At 41.1% G+C, this 26,421-nt stretch overlaps 1 protein-coding gene across 3 annotated transcripts; it reads right to left on the bottom strand.

Annotated features, from left to right (window-relative positions):
• Nucleotides 1-1,948: 1,948 nt before the first annotated feature.
• On the bottom strand, nt 1,949-26,201 carry sh3yl1 (SH3 and SYLF domain containing 1). Of its 3 annotated transcripts, none has more exons than XM_041978846.1 (11): nt 26,078-26,201; nt 22,629-22,739; nt 22,439-22,552; nt 8,916-8,980; nt 6,478-6,590; nt 5,649-5,777; nt 5,417-5,561; nt 4,327-4,405; nt 4,193-4,246; nt 3,362-3,394; nt 1,949-3,058 (listed from the first exon to the last, which is right to left on the bottom strand). In XM_041978846.1, exons 3-11 carry the CDS (start codon nt 22,491-22,493, stop codon nt 2,850-2,852), a joined length of 882 nt encoding a protein of 293 aa, XP_041834780.1. In that variant the 5' UTR covers nt 22,494-22,552; nt 22,629-22,739; nt 26,078-26,201; the 3' UTR covers nt 1,949-2,849. The 3 variants fall into 3 exon arrangements, with proteins under 3 accessions (XP_041834780.1, XP_041834779.1, XP_041834781.1); XM_041978845.1 differs by lacking the exon at nt 26,078-26,201 and adding an exon at nt 25,254-25,342; XM_041978847.1 differs by lacking the exon at nt 26,078-26,201 and adding an exon at nt 22,822-22,938.
• Between the last annotated feature and the right edge of the window lie 220 nt (nt 26,202-26,421).

Raw genomic sequence — 26,421 nt, 5'->3', positions numbered from 1 at the left:
TACTTAAACTTCTGAAATTACTCGTAGGACACTCCAGTGGATGCTGAACACGGACTGGCAACACAGACAGCTCTGTTGTTTTCTAGCTGGTACACACTTCATTAACCCCTTAAAAGTCCTTGAATATCAAATATTACCAAATTTCACCATTTAACTAACATGCTTTAAATGTACCTGGTTTTGTAACGTTTATACTAAAGTGTAGTTTAAAAAAAGCGTACTTTTTTTAAAATAAAACTTTACTTAAACTTAATACGACTCTTCTGAGCTCCGTTGCTGATTCGCCACCGTCTTGTGCGCAATGGATTCTGGGAGAAAAGATGCCGCGAAGCATGCTTCACCAGCAGCCTTCGTTTGAGGCTAAACGAAGTGCGGATTTGAAGGGTGGATTCAGAGGGTCCTTCAAGTTCTGTGAATTGAGACGGTACTTCGTGCACCGCGATGACGTATGTGGCCGACAAATCCGCACTTCGAAGTGTGCAGACCCTGAATTGGGACACACCTATAGGCTGACAACATAGGTGTCGGGCTCGGTGCTTGGCCCACTTCTGTTTTCACTATACACCTCCTCACTCGGTGCATCATTAGCTTTCTTGGTTTCTTCTACCACTGCTATGCAGATGACACTCAGCTTTTCCGTTCTTTCCCACCTGACGACACAACCATCTCAATGTGAAAATCAGCATGTCTTGCTGATATCTCTGCATGGATGAAGGATCGCCACCTTCAGCTAAATCTGTCCAAGACTGAGCTTATTGTCTGTCCAGCCAATCCTTCCTTACCGCCACAGATAAGTGTGCAGCTTGTCTCTATCACGCATGTGCCTACGTCTTCTACCAGGAATCTTGGTGTCATGGTAGACAACCAGCTGACCTTTAAGGACCATGTTGCCTCAGTTGCTCGATCTTGCCGATTTGCTCTCTACAACATCAGGAGGATCAGACCCTACCTGACTGAACACACGACCCAGCTCCTGGTCCAGGCTCTGGTCATTTCATGCATTGACTACTGCAACTCCTTACTGGCTGGCCTGCCTGCATGCTCAGTTAAACCTCTGCAGAAGATCCAGAACGCAGCAGCACGTCTGGTCTTCAACCAGCCCAAAAGAGCTCATGTCACTCCGCTGCTAATCGCTCTCCACTGGCTTCCAGTTGCAGCGCATCAAATTCAAAGCTCTGCTTCTGGCTTACAAAACAATAACCCAAACAGCTCCAGTCTACCTCCACTCCTTAATCCAGAGCTACACTCCCTATGCTCTGCCAGAGAAAGACACCTAGTGCTCGCACAACAAGGAGCATTTCGCACTTAGTTTAACTCTTCTACTCAACAGAATGAGTTAGAAAGATTTGTCCAGCTCTTTGGCTCAACCAAGTACTGAATAAGCTACGTGCACTTATGCCCAAGATGATATTGTTTGATGAAATCGTGATCTTGTATTTAAACAAAATGACTTACACACAAACAACAAATAACTAAAATAAATAAATAAATAAAAATATGCACTGCCTTTAGCACTATATGACAGCACCTGGGTCCATCTGGACTCACAGCAGTCTACCACTTAATGCTGCTAAATGACTGTTGAATAGAATAGAGCTACTGTTTTGTACAGTGTGGCTGGCAGTAATTATCAATAATTCTCACATTAGAGGTTAAAGAGCCTCCTTTTTGAACTGTCCATCACTAATAGCTATGTATGTTAGTTTTATATGTTTGCAACTGTATGTTCAGGTTTTTCATGATGGTGGTACATACTGTAAAAAGTTTGAGAACCACTGTTATAACTCAATAATTAAAACATTTTTGGCTTAATTAATCTCTATTTTAAGCCTCCTCTTCAGCATACAATGTCAAGTGTGGTTTTATTTCTCAAATCTTTTTAAGACCACTAAGTGTTTTCTTGTAAAAAAATAAATGATAATATAAAAAAAGGACAAAATCAGCAGAATATTTTCAAAAATCTGATTTATTGACATGCCTAAAAAACACGATAATATGAAACCATGACAGAATATTCCAGCTACCATCTCAAAAATCAGAACATAACCTGTGCAAAAAGAAAAACCTGAATGAACAAATCCTACCACAAACATCCCCATTTAGAGGAGACATTTTTAAAGAACCGTAACAGATCCCAAACAGTTTGATATGAACCACAGTAAAAAAAACAAAAATAACACATTCCCCTCCAATAACCAACTGGGATGTCCCACGTTCTAAAGTTCCCCGAACTCTACAATAAACTGTTTGTGTCTGATCAAAAGTTATAAATACTTAATAAAAGATTGTTTGCAGTGTTTTATTTACCAGAAAAAATGATAAACCAGAAAACCAACCAGTAAGTAAAAATGAGAAAATTTTGATCCAGACTCCTTCACAATCACATCCTGAAGTGGTAAAAAACACAAAAACTTTCTTACAAATGATGTACAAAAGCCTAAAGACAACAATTAAAATCAAATAAAAATATTCTGTAATGAGATTAAATGTTGTCTTTAGTTAAAACAATATGAAATCACACCATAGGGTTTGTGACATTTCCTAAAAAAACTTTATATTCGTGCTAATTTACACGATTATTTATTTTTAAAAACTGTTCAATCAAGTGCAATTTGTAAAATATTTTGTGAAAAAGTGAAAAATTCTTACAACATCCCACAGCGCTTCATAATGGCACCAGAGGCTGTTTCTTTTAAATCAAATATCCCAATAATTATAGAATAAAAATCTGAAGGACAACATTCATTATTAGTCTTTTCTATTTTCATTAGCTTAAATTCAGAAAGACCCAACACCTGTGACTCAGTGTTCCAGCACCAGTTCCACGGTCAGACCACCAGAGGGCGACGTCAGTACGTGACAAAATTGGCGGGAAATATCCCGACCCGCCCGTCGTCCAGTTTCCCTTCCCACCAGTCGTACTGGGACTCCGTTTTGGTGATGACGGTGATCCGGTCACCAGGGAAGAAGCTCAGGTCCCCGGGCTGTTGTCCTGTAAATGGGTGTGTTGCCGTGACGACCAAAACCCCACTGGCCCCGCCCGATGGAGGCCCCGTACCTGCAAGAATTTTTTTTCCTTTACTTATTTACTTTTGGTTATGTTCAGTGTTTGGTAGAAATTTTGGAACATTTTGGAAGAAGAAGAAGAAAAAAAAAAAAAAAGTATTCTGGTTTTATTTCTACACCACCAGAACTTTTTTGGACTCAGAGTTGTAAAATACACCCCAAAAAAAAATAAAATAAATAAATAAATAAATAAATAAAGCTATACTATACACTGTGGAAAAAAAAGAAAACTGAATTCTTCTTTTCTTATGTACTGGTACAGTGAAATGTGAGATGTCAGTTTGAACATTCGTACCGTAGCTCTGAGAGTCTCTGGAGGCAAACTGACCTGAAACAGAGAAAATACTGAATAACAAATCTGGAGAAGATTAATCTGTAATAGTTTTTCATCAATATTTTCCTTTAAATATTTTTAGTTTCTAGCTTTGAAAATGTAAAGATTTATGTTGTATGTGTTGTATATCACAGCCATCTTTTGTATTCTGGGCAGATTGATTACTAATGGAAATAAACTTTTAATAAATCAAATGAAACTGAAAAAAACCCATAATTAACAGATGACGAGGACACTAAAACGTGATTTGAAACAATTTCTAAATCTTTGCTGCAGATGTAGCTGCAGGTCAACTCTGTGAACACCAGAGGGCGCCGCAGCCTCAAGAAGCTGAGCGCGCCACAGTGTTTCCTGTCACCTCTTCAGTCTAATTCTGGGGACGCTCAGTTTAGCTTTGAGCCAGTTCTTTCAACCCGAGATGTAATGATTTACATGAGGATGTGTTTATTGTCCCCAGAAGGAAGTGGAGTCCTCACATGGCTGCGTAAACATGCATGTCCCTGGAAGGTGTGTAACTAGTGACACACTCAGCAGCACGATGATTAATGGGAGTGTTGACACTGGGCATGAACACACACACACACACACACACACACACACATACACATACACACACACACACACCCACACACACACACACTTATTCTTCCCTATTTCTGAGGACCACAGACGACAAGTTATTCCAATCTGGATCCAAAAACCAAGCCTGAGGCCCCCTCCGTGGGTCACAATGTGCTGGCAAAGATGCTGGCAGAAAAAGAAATGAGGTCAAGATGTGAAGAAGAAACTCACTTGAGGTTTCAGATTTGTAGACGGAGACGCTTGGATAGAGTGCGTTTTTTCTTCCTGTTCACACACAAACACACATATTACACACCTTCATCGGACACACAAACAACAAACAAACTGTTGGTTTGGGTGTTTACCGCCATCGGCCGCCGGCTGCTGACTGCTGGTTGGTCTTCTCTGCTGTGATGGAGCTGGAGGTCTGGATGGAGGAGCAGACTGCAGGGAAACACAAGTTAATCATCCCAGCATCATTTTGGTTTAATATGTCCACAAAGTCAGAGTTGTAGCTACATGTTGACTCTGAGCACAGACAGTGAAGCATGATAATCCATCATGATTAGTTCCTGTAAGCAGAGTTAGTTAGGACGAAGAGTGTTTCCGCTCTGGTTGTTTTCAGTCTGGTGGAAATATGCAGAATTCATTAATGCAGAAGACACAAAATGACCATATGAAGTGATTAAAGAGATTTAAGGGTTAACAAGACATATGAAAAAACACACACAATATGACAAATCAACCAGAAAACTATCCAAAAGAAAGCTCACAAGTCTTAAATGAACTTTTAGACAATAAAAAGGGTTCAAAACTATCGGATTAGATGCATGTTTAGTTCAAAACAATGAAATATTACTATGAAAACGGTGGAAAGGGCACAAAGGAAAGCAAAACAGCAGCAATCATAATCCCTACGGAATGCCACAAAAGAGATGAGATTCAAGTCAATCCCCACGGGTGCAAAATGAACACAAGATGACTTGAACATATAGAAAACTTAAAGAAGGATGAAACGGTTGTAAAAATGTTAGTAAAGCATAACAAAAATAACCAGCAAGACTACAGCAAAATGATTAAACATACAGAAAAAGAAACCGAAAATGATGCAAAACAATCCCAAAAGAGTTAAAAAAGATGGAAGAGGTTCAAAATAAACACAAAAGGGATAAAAAAAAGACCTCAGAGGGACACAAAATGGCATGACCATGACGGGGATTCTACATGGTTAAACATACAGAAAAAGAAATCTGAGAAAAATCTGAAGGGGATGCAAAATAATCACAGAATTAGCATATGGGATGCCACATAAGTAGAAAGATCAAAACGATCAAAAAGGGATGCAAAATAACTGTATAGGGATAAAAAAATGGCTCTGTAACAAGGACACTACATGACCCTTCGCCCTAACATGAGGGCATTCAAAATAAAGATAAAATAAAAATAAAAATGCACCTTAACACGATTGTTCTTGCTGGTCCAGTCGGAGGTGTACGCCTCTGTGTAGACGTCCAGGATGTGGTAGAGGTCGTAGCACTCTGAAGGAGGCTCTACATCACCATTCAAAATGGCCGACGCCCGGATATCTTGGGAGTAGAACCTGTCAGTGAAACACCAGGTTAAAGAAAAGCAATACACGAGGCAGAACTTACACATGATCCTGTTGGGCTGTTGTGGTTTTCCATACTTTCGGTTGGTTTCCTTGCGCTCGATCAGGTAAGAGCCTTCCAGGGAAATCCCTGCAAACAGGCCTCTGGACCTGCAGTAGGTGAAGACGGCTGCAGTGCTGCGCAGAGCAACGTCCGCCTCCACATTCCTGCAAACACAACCAGCATCACCCTGAAAACGTTAACATGACGATAACCCTAAACATTCATTAAAATCTAATGTTCCTGCTGTCAATGTGATTAAACAGAGAGGAAGCCGAGCAGTCATAAGACCAAAAATCTGAACACCAACGTTTGACAAACACTCAGCATCTCAACGTGCAAAACAACCACACAGAGCTGTGAAAATATTCTGTAAATAAGTGTGTTTCAGGCCCCAGGCTTCTGTGGCCTCCTCCTATTGCTGCTGCACACCTGAACGTAACGCTGGCAGCTTATGATTCTCACTGATTTCAGTAATTTGTATTTGTGTTTTATTTAATCATGTGTATTTACGCATCAACTGGCTGTAAAACCAAACAAGTTCAAGTCACGTCCCTTAGCTTTCCATCTGCAGCTCATATAAACCAACACCTGGACACGCCCACACACGTCTGACACGACCTCGTCCTTCTAAAATCAGCCTAGCAGTCATAAATCACAGCCTCTAAAGTAAACCACAGCCGGTGCTGCCGCCGTTTCCTCCAGCAGGATCCCATTGTTGCAGCTTCAGGCCTCAAAACACGACTGTCATCGACAGTCTCATAAATCTGCAGCAGGCAGGATGGAACATTAGAGCAAAGCTGCAATTTACACCAACCGTAAACATTACAAGAGTCAGACAGATGGAGCCAGGGAGGGGTGCTTCACCTGCCAATAGGTCCCACGGCGACGGTGCAGTTCCCGCCCAGCGTCAGGTTCCCGCCCTTCGTGAACGCCTCGATGGCCCTGCGCTGGTTCAGGATGATCACCAGGTCTGACACCTGAACACAACGTGGTGCATTCACAGCCTCAGAAACAGTGTCAACCAATTCATGACGTTTAACAGTGGATATAAAAAGTACTGACACCCCTGATGAAGCCCAGATAAAGTCCAGCTGTCCTCAAAGGGTTTTCCTAAAATTTCCTCAGCTTCCTGTTGCAGCAGAAGTCAGCAGGTTGTTGGAAGCATCAGTCAGGAGGAGGATGCAAACATTTCTACAGTCTAAGAGTAGAGAAGCAACCATGACTGGGCGTCCCCCCTAAAAACAGAGACCAGATAAAAACTGGTCAGGGAGGCTGCAGAGAAACCTCCAGTAAAGGCCCATTTATGCTGGATGCAGAACACGGACTGTCTCATCCATAATTTGGTCCGTTCAGGGAGCTTAGCTATCCGTCGCTTGATGCAGAAGACGGAGCAATACCACCAGAAACCATGGGGGGCAGTGCTCAGCAGAATAGCTGATATGCGACCAGAGAAAGAAACAAACCAAAGAAGAAGAGGATCAGGAAGGGAAGAAAAAAGCAGAAGAAGAATGAAGACGAAGACAATGACTGTGGAAATTGTGCGAGCTTTTAAATAAATACTATATGCGAGTGTTTAGGGCGGTTAACTTGATAGCGACGCATTACCGCTGCTAACGGTGTCTGAAACTGACGTCGGCTCGTGGGAGTGAACACTGAACTCAGCAGTGCCCCCCACTGGAGGAACTGACCCAACAACCATGGCAACGTAGAAGACAAGAAGTAAGAGGATGGCGACGTATGACGTTTGAAATAGACGTCGCTATTTATGTACATAGGGAGCAGAGATGGGCCTTTACTCTGAAGGAGCTGCAGGAAGTCCCTGTTTTCTCCAGCAGTCTGGACGGGGGGTACTGAAGACGAAGACAATCTGTTGGTTTTCTGTAGCTAGGCTGTTATTAAGAACTGGATAGAATTAACCTGTCTGTAAAGCCCTGAGATGACGTTGCTGTGAAGTGGCGCTATACAAATAAAGCTAAATTGAATTAAATTTAAAATAAAACTAAGCCCAGTTACAATTTGGAAATCTTGCTGGGAAAACGTCTTCTGGTCTGATGAGACCAAGGCTGGACTGTTTGGCCACAATTTCAAAAGAAAAACCACTTCTATTCAGAAAGACAGTTTACCCACAGCGAGGCACGGTGGTAGCAGTGTCATGCTGTGGGGTGGATTTTCTTCAGCTGGATCTGGACCTTTAGTCTAAGTAGAGGGAATTATTAATGGGTCCAGAAACCAGGTTCACTTTGACCCCAAAACCTTCAGGCATCTACTAGAAAACTAAAGCTGAAGAGGAATTTCAACACAACGATGATCCACCAGACCACCAAGAGAAACTTCAACTCTCTTCTTCACCAGAAGAAAATTGATGTTCTGGATGGGGTTAGCCAGAGAAGAAGACCCGAACCCAACAGCTCATCTGCAGGATGCCCTGAAGCCGGCCGAGAACAGGAGCTAACCCCAAGATGAAGGTGATAAAGACTGACAGCTGGGATTAAACTGGTTTAACAGTGACCACGCCACAATATTTCTCCCCCGAACAGATTGGTTCGCTTTTCAGGAGAACTGTTCAGGTTATAGATCACATTAAAAAGAAGGGAAACATCTGGAATTCATCATTTTTGTTTCCTTTTTTAACATCACAAAAACCTGGAATTTCAACAGCAGTGTGAAGACTTTTATATCCACTGTAGGCACATATCGCTATAAATGTCAGGAGTCTGTAAAATGTAGATAAAAACAGAATTCAATGCTTTCCACATCTAAATCATTCCATATTTTATTCCCAGAGAAGACGGTGCTGGTTCTGGATCTTGTTCACATCTGGCTTCTTCTCTGCATGATGGAGCTTTAACCTGTATTAGTGGGTTTCAGGGTGAACTGAGGTTTTCAGTTTGAGGAATATTTTTCTGAAATTGTTCCAGTTTTAGATCCAGTTTGTCTCAGATTGGTGAAGCTCTGTCCATCTTTCCATCTGAGAGACTCTGCCTCTTTGAAATGCTCCTTTTATACCCAGTCATGTTACTTTTACCGTTACATGTGACATGTTACTTACTATCAGGTGTTTGTAGATTTATCATGTAGTTATTTCTTGTGTGTCTCTAATGATTTAATGTTTCAGTTGAGTCACAACTTTTTGGGGTTGGGGTTCCATCCATCCATCATCTACGCTGCTTCATCCATTCGCGGGGAAGGTGGAGCCTAACCCAGCATTTAGAAGGTGAGAGGCAGGTACACCTGGTTGCCAGTCTATTGCAGGGGAGTTGGGGTTGTAAAACCATATTAATATAAGCTGAAGTGTGACTTACCTCCACTCCGATCTCAAAGCCTCCACCCAGACCAGCTATACCGATGGCAGAAGGTGCCGACCAACCTAAGCACACAGAATAAACCATCATGGTTGAGGTTTCTGGAGGCACAATTCCAACTGGTGTGATCTATGTAATCTCAGACTGCTGATAAGAGCTGGACTGGAGTGATGGCGCCGGTGTTTTATGATGTTGCAGACTGCTTCTTCATTGTGAAAAATCCACAAAACGCCTGAAGCCACAGAAGCGGCATCAGTGGGAGCAGCTCAGCCCAGTCCGTGTGACCGCCCCACCAGGTCCTGGAGCCAGGACATCCGCCACCGTCAGGCCGCTTCACAGACATCAAACGCTCCAGGTGTCAGATGACTACAGCTCCCTCCCGACGCCGCAAGGAGGTCGGTCTGTTACTACGACAACCAAGGTCATCACAAGACAAAAACAAAAAGAGCACTGTGGAACTAAAAAGAGAAAAGGGATGTACACTAAATCTGGAGAAGATCATTAACTCCCAGGAGACAAACTATCAATGAAAATGTCTTCAATACGTACGACTTGATGCTATGGAAACGCAAAAACTTACAATAAAAAGATGATGCAACACTCAACAGACATGACCGCACATTAACCCATAAACCTCCAGCAGACCCCCGAGAGCTACCTCTTCCACCACCAGAAGCGGTAGCGTGCAACTCTGTTGCTAACTGATGGATAGCTTCCCCTTCAGATGATCTACGGAAGTTTTCCAACATTTTTATCCCGTCCAGGAGGTTTATAATCCAGCCACTAAATGTAGTTTTATTCAGAGACTCTGTCTGGTAAATCTATAATTATCACATTTCATCATAAAAACATCACCATCACTACTATGTTGCTAAGAGACCTCTATTTAGACCTGGACATGATGATGAAGCCACTTCCTGTCAGACTTTCCACCAATCAGAGAGCTTAGATTGACGGTAACGTCCAATCAGGAGCAGCCAAAGATCAACCAGTGAGCAGAAAGTTCTATGTGTGTGTGAAAAGAAGAAAAATAATGCTCCTCTATGGCTGGAATAAAGCCAAGAAGACGTTTCTGATGCACGGTGGCGCCACAAAGCAGCTGAGCTGGAGTTGGTTTAGTGAGGATAGCAGGTAAATAGTAGCAGGAATAACTGGAAATGAGGAAAAAGTGGAAACATGGAAATAGTTTCTGTTGTGTGTTTGTTTCAATAACAATATTTTTCTCCTGAAAGCCAAGACTTGAGAGAACGATGAGATGAGAAAAGACTTGGTCACTGTTGATCTGTGTGTTATTTCTACAAAGTTCTGTTAGTAATAAGTTCTGTTTTCTTCTTCTGGTCGACCTTTATGCTGCTACATCTATTCATACATTCATTTTACATCATTTTACCTCCCAGTCTGACAGCTGTTACACACTGGTTTATACTGGGATTAAAAGCTGCTACACACTGGTTTATACTGGGATTAAAAGCTGCTACAGACTGGTTTATACTGGGATTAAAAGGCTGTTACACACTGGTTTATACTGGGACTGAAAGCTGCTACAGACTGGTTTATACTGGGATTAAAAGGCTGTTACAGACTGGTTTATACTGGGATTAAAAGCTGTTACAGACTGGTTTATACTGGGATTAAAAGGCTGTTACAGACTGGTTTATACTAGGATTAAAAGGCTGTTACACACTGGTTTATACTGGGATTAAAAACTGCTACAGACTGGTTTATGCTGGGATTAAAAGGCTGTTACAGACTGGTTTATACTGGGATTAAAAGGCTGTTACACACTGGTTTATGCTGGGATTAAAAGCTGCTACAGACTGGTTTATGCTGGGATTAAAAGGCTGTTACAGACTGGTTTATACTGAGATTAAAAGCTGCTATAGACTGGTTTATACTGGGATTAAAAGCTGCTACAGACTGGTTTATACTGGGATTAAAAGCCGCTACAGACTGGTTTATACTGGGATTAAAAGCTGCTACAGACTGGTTTATACTGAGATTAAAAGGCTGTTACAGACTGGTTTATACTGGGATTAAAAGGCTGTTACAGACTGGTTTATACTGGGATTAAAAGGCTGTTACAGACTGGTTTATACTGGGATTAAAAGCAGCTACAGGCTGGTTTATACTGGGATTAAAAGCTGCTACAGACTGGTTTATACTGAGATTAAAAGGCTGTTACAGACTGGTTTATACTGGGATTAAAAGGCTGTTACAGACTGGTTTATACTGGGATTAAAAGGCTGTTACAGACTGGTTTATGCTGGGATTAAAAGCAGCTACAGGCTGGTTTATGCTGGGATTAAACGCTGCTACAGACTGGTTTATACTAGGATTAAAAGCTGCTACAGACTGGTTTATACTGGGATTAAAAGCTGCTACAGACTGGTTTATACTGAGATTAAAAGGCTGTTACAGACTGGTTTATACTGGGATTAAAAGCTGCTACACACTGGTTTATACTGGGATTAAAAGCTGCTACAGACTGGTTTATACTGGGATTAAAAGGCTGTTACACACTGGTTTATACTGGGATTAAAAGCTGCTACAGACTGGTTTATACTGGGATTAAAAGGCTGTTACAGACTGGTTTATACTGGGATTAAAAGCTGTTACACACTGGTTTATACTGGGATTAAAAGGCTGTTACACACTGGTTTATACTGGGATTAAAAGCTGCTACAGACTGGTTTATGCTGGGATTAAAAGGCTGTTACAGACTGGTTTATACTGAGATTAAAAGGCTGTTACACACTGGTTTATACTGGGATTAAAAGCTGCTACAGACTGGTTTATACTGAGATTAAAAGGCTGTCACAGACTGGTTTATACTGGGATTAAAAGGCTGTTACAGACTGGTTTATACTGGGATTAAAAGGCTGTTACAGACTGGTCTATACTGGGATTAAAAGCAGCTACAGGCTGGTTTATACTGGGATTAAAAGCAGCTACAGACTGGTTTATACTGGGATTAAACGCTGCTACAGACTGGTTTATACTAGGATTAAAAGCTGCTACAGACTGGTTTATACTGGGATTAAAAGCTGCTACAGACTGGTTTATACTGAGATTAAAAGGCTGTTACAGACTGGTTTATACTGGGATTAAAAGGCTGTTACAGACTGGTTTATACTGGGATTAAAAGCTGCTACAGACTGGTTTATACTGAGATTAAAAGGCTGTTACAGACTGGTTTATACTGGGATTAAAAGGCTGTTACAGACTGGTTTATACTGGGATTAAAAGGCTGTTACAGACTGGTTTATACTGGGATTAAAAGCAGCTACAGGCTGGTTTATACTGGGATTAAAAGCAGCTACAGGCTGGTTTATACTGGGATTAAATGTTGCTACAGACTGGTTTATACTGGGATTAAAAGATGCTACAGACTGGTGTATACTGGGATTAAAAGCTGCCACAGACTGGTTTATACTGAGATTAAAAGTCTGTTACAGACTGGTTTATACTGGGATTAAAAGGCTGTTACAGACTGGTTTATACTGGGATTAAAAGGCTGTTACAGACTGGTTTATACTGGGATTAAAAGGCTGTTACAGACTGGTTTATACTGGGATTAAAAGGCTGTTACAGACTGGTTTATACTGGGATTAAAAGCTGCTACAGAATGGTTTATACTGGGATTAAAAGGCTGTTACAGACTGGTTTATACTGGGATTAAAAGGCTGTTACAGACTGGTTTATACTGAGATTAAAAGGCTGTTACACACAGGTTTATACTGGGATTAAAAGCTGTTACACACTGGTTTATAATGGGATTAAAAGCTGTTACACACTGGTTTATACTGGGATTAAAAGCTGCTACAGACTGGTTTATACTGGGATTAAAAGCTGCTACAGAGTGGTTTATACTGGGATTAAAAGCAGCTACAGGCTGGTTTATGCTGGGATTAAAAGCTGCTACAGACTGGTTTATGCTGGGATTAAAAGCTGTTACACACTGGTTTATACTGGGATTAAAAGCTGCTACAGACTGGTTTATACTGGGATTAAAAGCTGCTACAGGCTGGTTTATACTGGGATTAAAAGCTGCTACAGACTGGTTTATGCTGGGATTAAAAGCTGTTACACACTGGTTTATACTGGGATTAAAAGCTGCTACACACTGGTTTATGCTGGGATTAAAAGCTGCTACAGACTGGTGTATACTGGGATTAAAAGCTGCTTCAGACTGGTTTATACTGGGATTAAAACAGCTACAGGTTGGTTTATACTGGGATTAAAAGCCGCTACAGACTGGTTTATACTGGGATGAAAAGCTGCTACAGGCTGGTTTATACTGGGATTAAAAGCTGCTACAGACTGGTTTATACTGGGATTAAAAGCAGCTACAGACTGGTTTATACTGGGATTAAAAGCAGCTACAGACTGGTTTATAGTGGGATTAAAAGCTGCTACAGGCTGGTTTATGCTGGGATTAAAAGCTGCTACAGGCTGGTTTATACTGGGATTAAAAGCTGCTACAGACTGGTTTATTACGGGATTAAAAGGCTGTTACAGACTGGTTTATACTGGGATTAAAAGCAGCTACAGGCTGGTTTATACTGGGATTAAAAACAGCTACAGGCTGGTTTATACTGGGATTAAACGCTGCTACAGACTGTTTTATAGTAGGATTAAAAGCTGCTACAGACTGGTTTATACTGGGATTAAAAGCTGCTACAGACTGGTTTATACTGAGATTAAAAGGCTCTTACAGACTGGTTTATGCTGGGATTAAAAGGCTCTTACAGACTGGTTTATGCTGGGATTAAAAACTGCTACACACTGGTTTATACTGGGATTAAAAGGCTGTTACAGACTGGTTTATACTGGGATTAAAAGGCTGTTACAGACTGGTTTATACTGGGATTAAAAGCTGCTACACACTGGTTTATACTGGGATTAAAAGCTGCTACAGACTGGTTTATACTGGGATTAAAAGCTGCTACAGACTGGTTTATACTGGGATTAAAAGCAGCTACAGGCTGGTTTATGCTGGGATTAAAAGCTGCTACAGACTGGTTTATACTGGGATTAAAAGCTGTTACACACTGGTTTATACTGGGATTAAAAGCTGCTACAGACTGGTTTATACTGGGATTAAAAGCTGCTACAGGCTGGTTTATACTGGGATTAAAAGCTGCTACAGACTGGTTTATGCTGGGATTAAAAGCTGTTACACACTGGTTTATACTGGGATTAAAAGCTGCTACAGACTGGTTTATGCTCGGATTAAAAGCTGCTACAGACTGGTTTATGCTGGGATTAAAAGCTGCTACAGACTGGTTTATACTGGGATTAAAAGCAGCTACAGGCTGGTTTATACTGGGATTAAAAGCAGCTACAGGCTGGTTTATACTGGGATTAAACGCTGCTACAGACTGGTTTATACTGGGATTAAAAGCTGCTACAGACTGGTTTATACTGAGATTAAAAGTCTGTTACAGACTGGTTTATACTGGGATTAAAAGGCTGTTACAGACTGGTTTATACTGGGATTAAAAGGCTGTTACAGACTGGTTTATACTGGGATCAAAAGCTGCTACAGACTGGTTTATACTGGGATTAAAAGGCTGTTACAGACTGGTTTATACTGGGATTAAAAGGCTGTTACAGAGTGGTTTATACTGGGATTAAAAGGCTTTTACACACTGGTTTATACTGGGATTAAAAGCTGTTACACACTGGTTTATACTGGGATTAAAAGCTGTTACACACTGGTTTATACTGGGATTAAAAGCTGCTACAGACTGGTTTATACTGGGATTAAAGCTGCTACAGACTGGTTTATACTGGGATTAAAAGCTGCTACAGACTGGTTTATACTGGGATTAAAAGCAGCTACAGACTGGTTTATACTGGGATTAAAAGCTGCTACAGACTGGTTTATACTGGGATTAAAAGCTGCTACAGACTGGTTTATACTGGGATTAAAAGCTGTTACAGACTGGTTTATACTGGGATTAAAAAGCTGTTACAGACTGGTTTATACTGGGATTAAAAGCTGTTACAGGACTGGTTATACTGGGATTAAAAGCTGCTACAGACTGGTTTATACTGGGATTAAAAGCTGCTACACACTGGTTTATACTGGGATTAAAAGGCTGTTACAGACTGGTTTATACTGGGATTAAAAGGCTGTTACAGACTGGTTTATACTGGGATTAAAAGGCTGTTACAGACTGGTTTATACTGGGATTAAAAGCTGCTACAGACTGGTTTATGCTGGGATTAAAAGCTGTTACACACTGGTTTATACTGGGATTAAAAGCTGCTACACACTGGTTTATGCTGGGATTAAAAGCTGCTACAGACTGGTGTATACTGGGATTAAAAGCTGCTTCAGACTGGTTTATACTGGGATTAAAACAGCTACAGGTTGGTTTATACTGGGATTAAAAGCTGCTACAGACTGGTTTATACTGGGATTAAAAGCTGCTACAGGCTGGTTTATACTGGGATTAAAAGCTGCTACAGACTGGTTTATACTGGGATTAAAAGCTGCTACAGACTGGTTTATACTGGGATTAAAAGCAGCTACAGACTGGTTTATAGTGGGATTAAAAGCTGCTACAGACTGGTTTATGCTGGGATTAAAAGCTGCTACAGGCTGGTTTATACTGGGATTAAAAGCTGCTACAGACTGGTTTATACTGGGATTAAAAGCTGCTACAGGCTGGTTTATACTGGGATTAAAAACAGCTACAGGCTGGTTTATACTGGGATTAAACGCGCTACAGACTGGTTTATAGTAGGATTAAAGCTGCTACGACTGGTTTATATGGATTAAAAGCTGCTACAGACTGGTTTATACTGAGATTAAAAGGCTCTTACAGACTGGTTTATGCTGGGATTAAAAGGACGCTATAGACTGGTTTATGCTGGGATTAAAAGCTGCTACACACTGGTTTATACTGGGATTAAAGGCTGTTACATACTGGTTTATACTGGGATTAAAAGCTGCTACAGACTGGTTTATACTGGGATTAAAAGCTGTACAGATGGTTTATACTGGGATTAAAAGGCGTACAGACTGGTTTATACTGGGATTAAAAGGCTGTTACGACTGGTTTATACTGGGATTAAAAGCTGTTACAGACTGGTTTATACTGGGATTAAAAGCTGCTACAGACTGGTTTATACTGGGATTAAAAGGCTGTTACAGACTGGTTTATACTGGGATTAAAAGGCTGTTACACACTGGTTTATAATGGGATTAAAAGCTGTTACACACTGGTTTATACTGGGATTAAAAGCTGCTACAGACTGGTTTATACTGGGATTAAAAGCTGCTACAGAGTGGTTTATACTGGGATTAAAAGCAGCTACAGGCTGGTTTATGCTGGGATTAAAAGCTGCTACAGACTGGTTTATGCTGGGATTAAAAGCTGTTACACACTGGTTTATACTGGGATTAAAAGCTGCTACAGACTGGTTTATACTGGGATTAAAAGCTGCTACAGGCTGGTTTATACTGGGATTAAAAGCTGCTACAGACTGGTTTATGCTGGGATTAAAAGCTGTTACACACTGGTTTATACTGGGATTAAAAGCTGCTACACACTGGTTTATGCTGGGATTAAAAGCTGCTACAGACTGGTGTATACTGGGATTAAAAGCTGCTTCAGACTGGTTTATACTGGGATTAAAACAGCTACAGGTTGGTTTATACTGGGATTAAAAGCTGCTACAGACTGGTTTATACTGGGATTAAAAGCTGCTACAGGCTGGTTTATACTGGGATTAAAAGCTGCTACAGACTGGTTTATACTGGGATTAAAAGCAGCTACAGACTGGTTTATACTGGGATTAAAAGCAGCTACAGACTGGTTTATAGTGGGATTAAAAGCTGCTACAGACTGGTTTATGCTGGGATTAAAAGCTGCTACAGGCTGGTTTATACTGGGATTAAAAGCTGCTACAGACTGGTTTATTACGGGATTAAAAGCAGCTACAGGCTGGTTTATACTGGGATTAAAAACAGCTACAGGCTGGTTTATACTGGGATTAAACGCTGCTACAGACTGGTTTATAGTAGGATTAAAAGCTGCTACAGACTGGTTTATACTGGGATTAAAAGCTGCTACAGACTGGTTTATACTGAGATTAAAAGGCTCTTACAGACTGGTTTATGCTGGGATTAAAAGGCTCTTATAGACTGGTTTATGCTGGGATTAAAAGCTGCTACACACTGGTTTATACTGGGATTAAAAGGCTGTTACAGACTGGTTTATACTGGGATTAAAAGCTGCTACAGACTGGTTTATACTGGGATTAAAAGCTGCTACAGAATGGTTTATACTGGGATTAAAAGGCTGTTACAGACTGGTTTATACTGGGATTAAAAGGCTGTTACAGACTGGTTTATACTGGGATTAAAAGGCTGTTACAGACTGGTTTATACTGGGATTAAAAGCTACTACAGAATGGTTTATACTGGGATTAAAAGGCTGTTACGGACTGGTTTATACTGGGATTAAAAGCTGTTACACACTGGTTTATACTGGGATTAAAAGCTGTTACACACTGGTTTATACTGGGATTAAAAGCTGCTACAGACTGGTTTATACTGGGATTAAAAGCTGCTACAGACTGGTTTATACTGGGATTAAAAGCAGCTACAGGCTGGTTTATGCTGGGATTAAAAGCTGCTACAGACTGGTTTATACTGGGATTAAAAGCTGTTACACACTGGTTTATACTGGGATTAAAAGCTGCTACAGACTGGTTTATACTGGGATTAAAAGCTGCTACAGGCTGGTTTATACTGGGATTAAAAGCTGCTACAGACTGGTTTATGCTGGGATTAAAAGCTGTTACACACTGGTTTATACTGGGATTAAAAGCTGCTACACACTGGTTTATGCTCGGATTAAAAGCTGCTACAGACTGGTTTATGCTGGGATTAAAAACTGCTACAGACTGGTTTATACTGGGATTAAAAGCTGCTACAGACTGGTTTATACTGGGATTAAAACAGCTACAGACTGGTTTATACTGGGATTAAAAGCTGCTACAGACTGGTTTATACTGGGATTAAAAGCTGCTACAGGCTGGTTTATACTGGGATTAAAAGCAGCTACAGACTGGTTTATACTGGGATTAAAAGCAGTTACAGACTGGTTTATACTGGGATTAAAAGCAGCTACAGACTGGTTTATGCTGGGATTAAAAGCTGCTACAGGCTGGTTTATACTGGGATTAAAAGCTGCTACAGACTGGTTTATACTGGGATTATAAGCTGCTACAGACTGGTTTATACTGGGATTAAAAGGCTGTTACAGACTGGTTTATACTGGGATTAAAAGCAGCTACAGGCTGGTTTATACTGGGATTAAAAGCAGCTACAGGCTGGTTTATACTGGGATTAAACGCTGCTACAGACTGGTTTATACTGGGATTAAAAGCTGCTACAGACTGGTTTATACTGAGATTAAAAGTCTGTTACAGACTGGTTTATACTGGGATTAAAAGGCTGTTACAGACTGGTTTATACTGGGATTAAAAGGCTGTTACAGACTGGTTTATACTGGGATCAAAAGCTGCTACAGACTGGTTTATACTGGGATTAAAAGGCTGTTACAGACTGGTTTATACTGGGATTAAAAGGCTGTTACAGAGTGGTTTATACTGGGATTAAAAGGCTTTTACACACTGGTTTATACTGGGATTAAAAGCTGTTACACACTGGTTTATACTGGGATTAAAAGCTGCTACAGACTGGTTTATACTGGGATTAAAAGCTGCTACAGACTGGTTTATACTGGGATTAAACGTTGCTACAGACTGGTTTATACTGGGATTAAAAGCAGCTACAGACTGGTTTATACTGGGATTAAAAGCTGCTACAGACTGGTTTATACTGGGATTAAAAGCTGCTACAGACTGGTTTATACTGGGATTAAAAGCTGTTACACACTGGTTTATACTGAGATTAAAAGTCTGTTACAGACTGGTTTACACTGGGATTAAAAGGCTGTTACAGACTGGTTTATACTGGGATCAAAAGCTGCTACAGACTGGTTCATACTGGGATTAAAAGGCTGTTACAGACTGGTTTATACTGGGATTAAAAGGCTGTTACAGACTGGTTTATACTGGGATTAAAAGGCTGTTACAGACTGGTTTATACTGGGATTAAAAGCTGTTACACACTGGTTTATACTGGGATTAAAAGCTGTTACACACTGGTTTATACTGGGATTAAAAGCTGTTACACACTGGTTTATACTGGGATTAAAAGCTGCTACAGACTGGTTTATACTGGGATTAAAAGCTGCTGCAGACTGGTTCATACTGGGATTAAAAGCTGCTAAAGTCTGGTTTATACTGGGATTAAAAGCAGCTACAGGCTGGTTTATGCTGGGATTAAAAGCTGCTACAGACTGGTTTATGCTGGGATTAAAAGCTGTTACACACTGGTTTATACTGGGATTAAAAGCTGCTACAGACTGGTTTATACTGGGATTAAAAGCTGCTACAGGCTGGTTTATACTGGGATTAAAAGCTGCTACAGACTGGCTTATGCTGGGATTAAAAGCTGTTACACACTGGTTTATACTGGGATTAAAAGCTGCTACACACTGGTTTATGCTGGGATTAAAAGCTGCTACAGACTGGTTTATACTGGGATTAAACGCTGCTACAGACTGGTTTATACTGGGATTAAAACAGCTACAGGTTGGTTTATACTGGGATTAAAAGCTGCTACAGACTGGTTTACACTGGGATTAAAAGCAGCTACAGGCTGGTTTATACTGAGATTAAAAGGCTGTTACAGACTGGTTCATACTGGGATTAAAAGGCTGTTACAGACTGGGTTATACTGGGATTAAAAGGCTGTTACAGACTGGTTTATACTGGGATTAAAAGCTGCTACAGACTGGTTTATACTGGGATTAAAAGCTGCTACAGACTGGTTTATACTGAGATTAAAAGGCTGTTACAGACTGGTTTATACTGGGATTAAAAGCTGCTACACACTGGTTTATACTGGGATTAAAAGCAGCTACAGACTGGTTTATACTGAGATTAAAAGGCTGTTACAGACTGGTTTATACTGGGATTAAAAGCTGCTACACACTGGTTTATACTGGGATTAAAAGCTGCTACAGACTGGTTTACACTGGGATTAAAAGGCTGTTACACACTGGTTTATACTGGGATTAAAAGCAGCTACAGACTGGTTTATACTGGGATTAAAAGCAGCTACAGACTGGTTTATACTGGGATTAAAAGCAGCTACAGACTGGTTTATACTGGGATTAAAAGCAGCTACAGGCTGGTTTATACTGAGATTAAAAGCAGCTACAGACTGGTTTATGCTGGGATTAAAAGCTGCTACAGGCTGGTTTATAGTGGGATTAAAAGCTGCTACAGACTGGCTTATACTGGGATTAAAAGCTGCTACAGGCTGGTTTATACTGGGATTAAAAGCTGCTACAGACTGGTTTATACTGGGATTAAAAGCAGCTACACACTGGTTTATACTGGGATTAAAAGCTGCTACAGACTGGTTTATACTGGGATTAAAAGCTGCTGCAGACTGGTTCATACTGGGATTAAAAGCTGCTAAAGTCTGGTTTATACTGGGATTAAAAGCAGCTACAGGCTGGTTTATGCTGGGATTAAAAGCTGCTACAGACTGGTTTATGCTGGGATTAAAAGCTGTTACACACTGGTTTATACTGGGATTAAAAGCTGCTACAGACTGGTTTATACTGGGATTAAAAGCTGCTACAGGCTGGTTTATACTGGGATTAAAAGCTGCTACACACTGGTTTATGCTGGGATTAAAAGCTGCTACAGACTGGTTTATACTGGGATTAAAAGCTGCTACAGACTGGTTTATACTGGGATTAAAACAGCTACAGGTTGGTTTATACTGGGATTAAAAGCTGCTACAGACTGGTTTATACTGGGATTAAAAGCTGCTACAGACTGGTTTACACTGGGATTAAAAGCAGCTACAGGCTGGTTTATACTGAGATTAAAAGGCTGTTACAGACTGGTTTATACTGGGATTAAAAGGCTGTTACAGACTGGGTTATACTGGGATTAAAAGGCTGTTACAGACTGGTTTATACTGGGATTAAAAGCTGCTACAGACTGGTTTATACTGGGATTAAAAGCTGCTACAGACTGGTTTATACTGAGATTAAAAGGCTGTTACAGACTGGTTTATACTGGGATTAAAAGCTGCTACACACTGGTTTATACTGGGATTAAAAGCAGCTACAGACTGGTTTATACTGAGATTAAAAGGCTGTTACAGACTGGTTTATACTGGGATTAAAAGCTGCTACACACTGGTTTATACTGGGATTAAAAGCTGCTACAGACTGGTTTACACTGGGATTAAAAGGCTGTTACACACTGGTTTATACTGGGATTAAAAGCAGCTACAGACTGGTTTATACTGGGATTAAAAGCAGCTACAGACTGGTTTATACTGGGATTAAAAGCAGCTACAGACTGGTTTATACTGGGATTAAAAGCAGCTACAGGCTGGTTTATACTGAGATTAAAAGCAGCTACAGACTGGTTTATGCTGGGATTAAAAGCTGCTACAGGCTGGTTTATAGTGGGATTAAAAGCTGCTACAGACTGGCTTATACTGGGATTAAAAGCTGCTACAGGCTGGTTTATACTGGGATTAAAAGCTGCTACACACTGGTTTATACTGGGATTAAAAGCAGCTACACACTGGTTTATACTGGGATTAAAAGCTGCTACAGACTGGTTTATACTGGGATTAAAAGCAGCTACACACTGGTTTATACTGGGATTAAAAGCAGCTACACACTGGTTTATACTGGGATTAAAAGCAGCTACAGGCTGGTTTATACTGGGATTAAAAGCTGCTACAGACTGGCTTATACTGGGATTAAAAGCTGCTACAGGCTGGTTTATACTGGGATTAAAAGCTGCTACAGACTGGTTTATACTGGGATTAAAAGCTGCTACAGACTGGTTTACACTGGGATTAAAAGCAGCTACAGGCTGGTTTATACTGAGATTAAAAGGCTGTTACAGACTGGTTTATACTGGGATTAAAAGCAGCTACAGACTGGTTTATACTGGGATCAAAAGGCTGTTACACACTGGTTTATACTGGGATTAAAAGCTGTTACACACTGGTTTATACTGGGATTAAAAGCAGCTACAGGCTGGTTTATACTGGGATTAAAAGCTGCTACAGGCTGGTTTATACTGGGATTAAAAGCTGCTACAGGCTGGTTTATACTGGGATTAAAAGCTGCTACAGGCTGGTTTATACTGGGATTAAACTAATTAAACTATGGAGGATGCTCAGTTTTTAAATTTTGTTTTAAAAAAAAAACAAAGACAGAAAAATGAGCTCTGCTGCATCTGACGTTTGGATAAAGTAAAATCAAGATGGAAGTCTGCAACGGAGAACTCTACAGGTGGACCAAGGAGGGCCTGAAAACATGCTGCCCTCCAACCTGCCTGTACAGAACTACAGAGAGGAAGAGCTTGTTAACGGACAGCCGTGTGCTTACGTCTGTCGGGGAGTCTGGCGATGACGATGCCGCTGCCTCCCCTGGCTGTGATCATGAAGCCGGCTTTGATGACGGAAATGATGGCCAGACCTTCAGCCTTCGCTATGACATGAGCTGCAACCCACAGAAGATGTCAGAGTGCATTCACACAACAACACACCATATTTCTGTCTGCCGGTGAGTTTGGTACCGGGGATGAGCTTGTCCGGTCCGTTCCTGCTGGAGATCTCGGTGAACTCCCTCAGGATCTTGGCGGCTTTCTTCGCCTCAGACTTCAGGTTGGAAGGAATGGGGTTACTCACTGCAAACATGCAAATTACAGAGCTTATTAAAAGCTTTCAGTGGCTCATTTAGAGCTGCTCATTCACTCTGAAACACATCACCTTTGGAACAAACCGAGAGGCAGCAGTTGTCAATAAGCTCGTTGTTAGCATCTCACTTATCTTATCTTCCATCTGAGGCAACACAAACTTCCTGGAGTGCTCCGACACCACATCTGTCTGTGAAAAGCCAGTTATTCTAATAACTTTCAGCTCCAGTTATTATTTTGGGTTCATTCTTAGAAACATTTTCTCATGCTTGCTGCTGACATGATAAAACAGACTTCACGGTCATTCTCATTGATCAGATACTCGTGTGTGAGCCTGACGGTTGGTGTTGTGACTCAGCAGTCGGGGTTGGACTGCAGCGACCAGTCCGCCGACATGCCAACACGCCTCCTGCTGCAGCAGCACATTCCTGACATATGACTCAACCACGCTGCAGCCTCATCCACATCTGCTGATGGCCCCAATACGGCCATTTATACCAATCTGTTCACAAAAAACACTATTAACCCCAAAGCCATCAACATGAAAGAGAGACCCAAGTCTTCAACAAGGTGGTTCCAGCTCATTTAGTAGCGCTGTTTCTGGGGTATTTTAAAAAACTACTATTAGTTTAAAGAGGTCTTTAGTTCTGAGCGGAACTAGAACTGGATGTTCCGTTATGGACCTTTTTCATATCATTTCATCTTGATGTTGTTCTGAAAGGGGTTCAAGGTCTTCTTTTCCCCTTAACCTGGTCAGTCTTACAGACTTTGAACAGTCTGCCTGAGTCTGCCAGGAGGCTCCAGATGTGAGTAGAAATGGTCACCATTGTAAAAGACGTGCTCGTATCTTCAAACCATCAAAAAAAATGGATAAGTCAGATGGTTCAGGGTCTGTCAGGTGGTTCAGGGTCGGTCTGATGGTTCAGGGTTGGTTGGATGGTCCAGAGGCCATGACAGGGAGCAGCTAGAAAAGGATTTCTAGTTCTGAATGAAGCAGCTTTTGGGAATACTAATGGATACGACTGAGGGAATGAAATATGATACAGTTTTATTAGTGGAGGATAAACAAAGCCTGAAAGCTGGACAACATCTGACTATAAGAATGTAAAAAGACTAATTTCCTCCATCACCGCAGAGCTCCATAAAAACACTGGAATCCGATCGAACTACACCAGAATTCCTTAAGTCAGACCAGCAACTAAAAACATGTTATACAAAAGTTAAAAACAAATATTTCCTCAAATTAAACTAATAGAATTTCAGAAATGAAAATGCGAATTAACAGCAGAAAAAAGCGAGTGCTTGGTGGATTATTCTTTATTTCGTAACAACGCAGGAAGTAAAATGCATGTGTGGGATGAGCAGCTGAGTTGAGTGTGTGGGCAGCACTCATGAAAAACTTGCCAAACCCTCTGCCATGCCATGAGCACGGACCCTGCTGCTGCGGTCAGCTGGTTTCGGCCATGTTTGGCTGATCCGTCATATGCCCGTACCAGAGCGCAGCGGTCAGAGATAGGATGCAAAGTAGGTGTCCAAGACGACGACACCTCAAGAGGCCCGTTTCCTCAGCCTGTCAGCACTTAGCGACCGTAGGCCAGTGATCACCAGCTCCGGTCCTCGAGGGCGGTGTCCTGCAGGTATTGGATGTTTCTTTATTGTAACACCTGATTCTGACTGAATGGATCTCCAGCAGCTTGTTGTCAAGTTCTGCACAACTCTGTTAATGACCCAGTCATTTGAATAGATGTGTTGCTGCTGGGACAGATATAAAGCCTGCAGGATACCAGCCCTTGAGGACCAGATTTGGTGATCCTTGCCCTAAGCAGTCTTCTACAGACCTACAGTCCAGGTTTGCAGGACAAGATAGCCGACAGCCATCAGCCCAGACAACTGAGAATAGACTGACAGAAGCGCCGCCACAGATCATCCCATCCAGTAAATAGGACCAAAAAAAAGAGTCAATAGTGGAGCTGCTTGATTATGGGGGGGGGAAAAAAAAAAAAAAAAAAAAAAAAAAGACAGGACATTCACCCGGGGTGTGGACCATCCATACTTTAGTTTTTTAATTTATCTATTTAAAATCTGTTTCTATGCACACTACTCAAAAACTTAGGGATATTTGTACAACGTCACAATGCACCTAAAATGCGCTACAGCCTTAGTTTTTAGTGTGTATATGAAATGAAAATCAATTAAATCTTGGTATTACCCCACATAATCAACTCTGCTGCTCATCCCACAAACACATATTTCTTATGAGTGTGGCCACATTTAAAAAGCGGGAAAACACTTAATTACTGCCTGTTTCTAATCACTTTATATAAAGAAAACATGAAGGAGAGCCCAAGGTTGGGAACCAGATGACTACCATGAGGTAAAAAGTAAACATACGCTGGTGGTTAAAGTCAAGCTGGGCGGTGACAAAACCGGCAGGAGGACAGAGCTGGAAACAGACAAAAAACTCGTCTTCAGGTTAAACTCAACCTTCTGCCACATTTTACTTACTTTTTCCTTCTTTCGTCTCTTTTTTCTGGTCGTTGACGTGCCGACAGGTGAGCTGAGCGAGCCTCTTTTATCCACTTCCGCCTGGAGATGTGACGTTCATGAACGAATCGATTCTTTTGAACGACTCTTTTAAATGAATGACGAGAACCGAGTCGCAGCTGTGAGCCGTTCATTTGTGACCCATTCTTTTTATATACAAATTTTCCACACTGCTTTCATCACCTGTGTACTGTCAGAGGAGTCTGGTGTCCAAAACACTCCATTCACGTGATGATTCAGCAGAAAGTTTCATTCGGAAACAAATACTCTGAGTTTTATCCAAAACATTTACTAAAATGTGCACTGATGTCAGGTTTAACTTTTCTTTTTTAATTTTCTATGTATTTTTAAATCTTGTATAGTAGATTTTATACAAGTACATATTTTTATCATTTGTTATGCTTATTGTATTTGCTTTACTAAAATGTCCATATGTGGAAATTTTAAAAGTAAATTGTTTTATATGGAAGTTAATTGAGTCCTGCTTAGTTTTTTGGTGATGGAAAATCCAAAATAGTGATGTCATTGTCAGCATGAGCATAGAGAGCCGCCTTATGAATTACAATGAAAACTGATGCCAAATGACATTATGAAAAATATTATATCTAATATAATATCCAAGTCTTACCTTATAATTGCTACCAATGATTATTTTCTTGATAAAGATTTGTTACCCCTGACTGAATTCTGAAAAAAGAAAGAGTCAGTCTAAATGCTCCTTGAAAGGAACAGGTCCTCAAGCTCCCTTCAAAGAGCCATAAATCACATCTCTACTTCCGCCTCACCTGACTGCAGCAGCCGGAAACCAGCGCACGTACGACAACGTGCACGTAACTAGCAGTCAGAAGAGAAGCCTGGGCAGGTGGAGGTAGGTGGAGGCAGGTGCAGTGGAGACAGGTGCCACGGAGAGAAGTCCGACGTGATATTGTCAGTCAGATGGGCGCGTTCCCGCACGTGCCCGTAGCTCAGCTGAGTGCGTTCCTGACTTTGTTCCACTGTTCCCCGAGTTCAGTCTGTCAGGCGTCACAACATTTCCTCATGAATATAAATAATAAAATAGACGCTTCAGGTGGGCTATAATGGCTACATAAGTGAATATTTGAAATATGTCAAATGTTTTCAGGTCCAA

Source organism: Melanotaenia boesemani, chromosome 24, assembly GCF_017639745.1.
Source record: "Melanotaenia boesemani isolate fMelBoe1 chromosome 24, fMelBoe1.pri, whole genome shotgun sequence".
Classification (NCBI taxonomy): Eukaryota; Metazoa; Chordata; class Actinopteri; order Atheriniformes; family Melanotaeniidae; genus Melanotaenia; species Melanotaenia boesemani.
The sequence above is the reverse complement of the archived record's forward strand: the minus strand, read 5'-3'. Positions and strand labels throughout refer to the sequence as shown.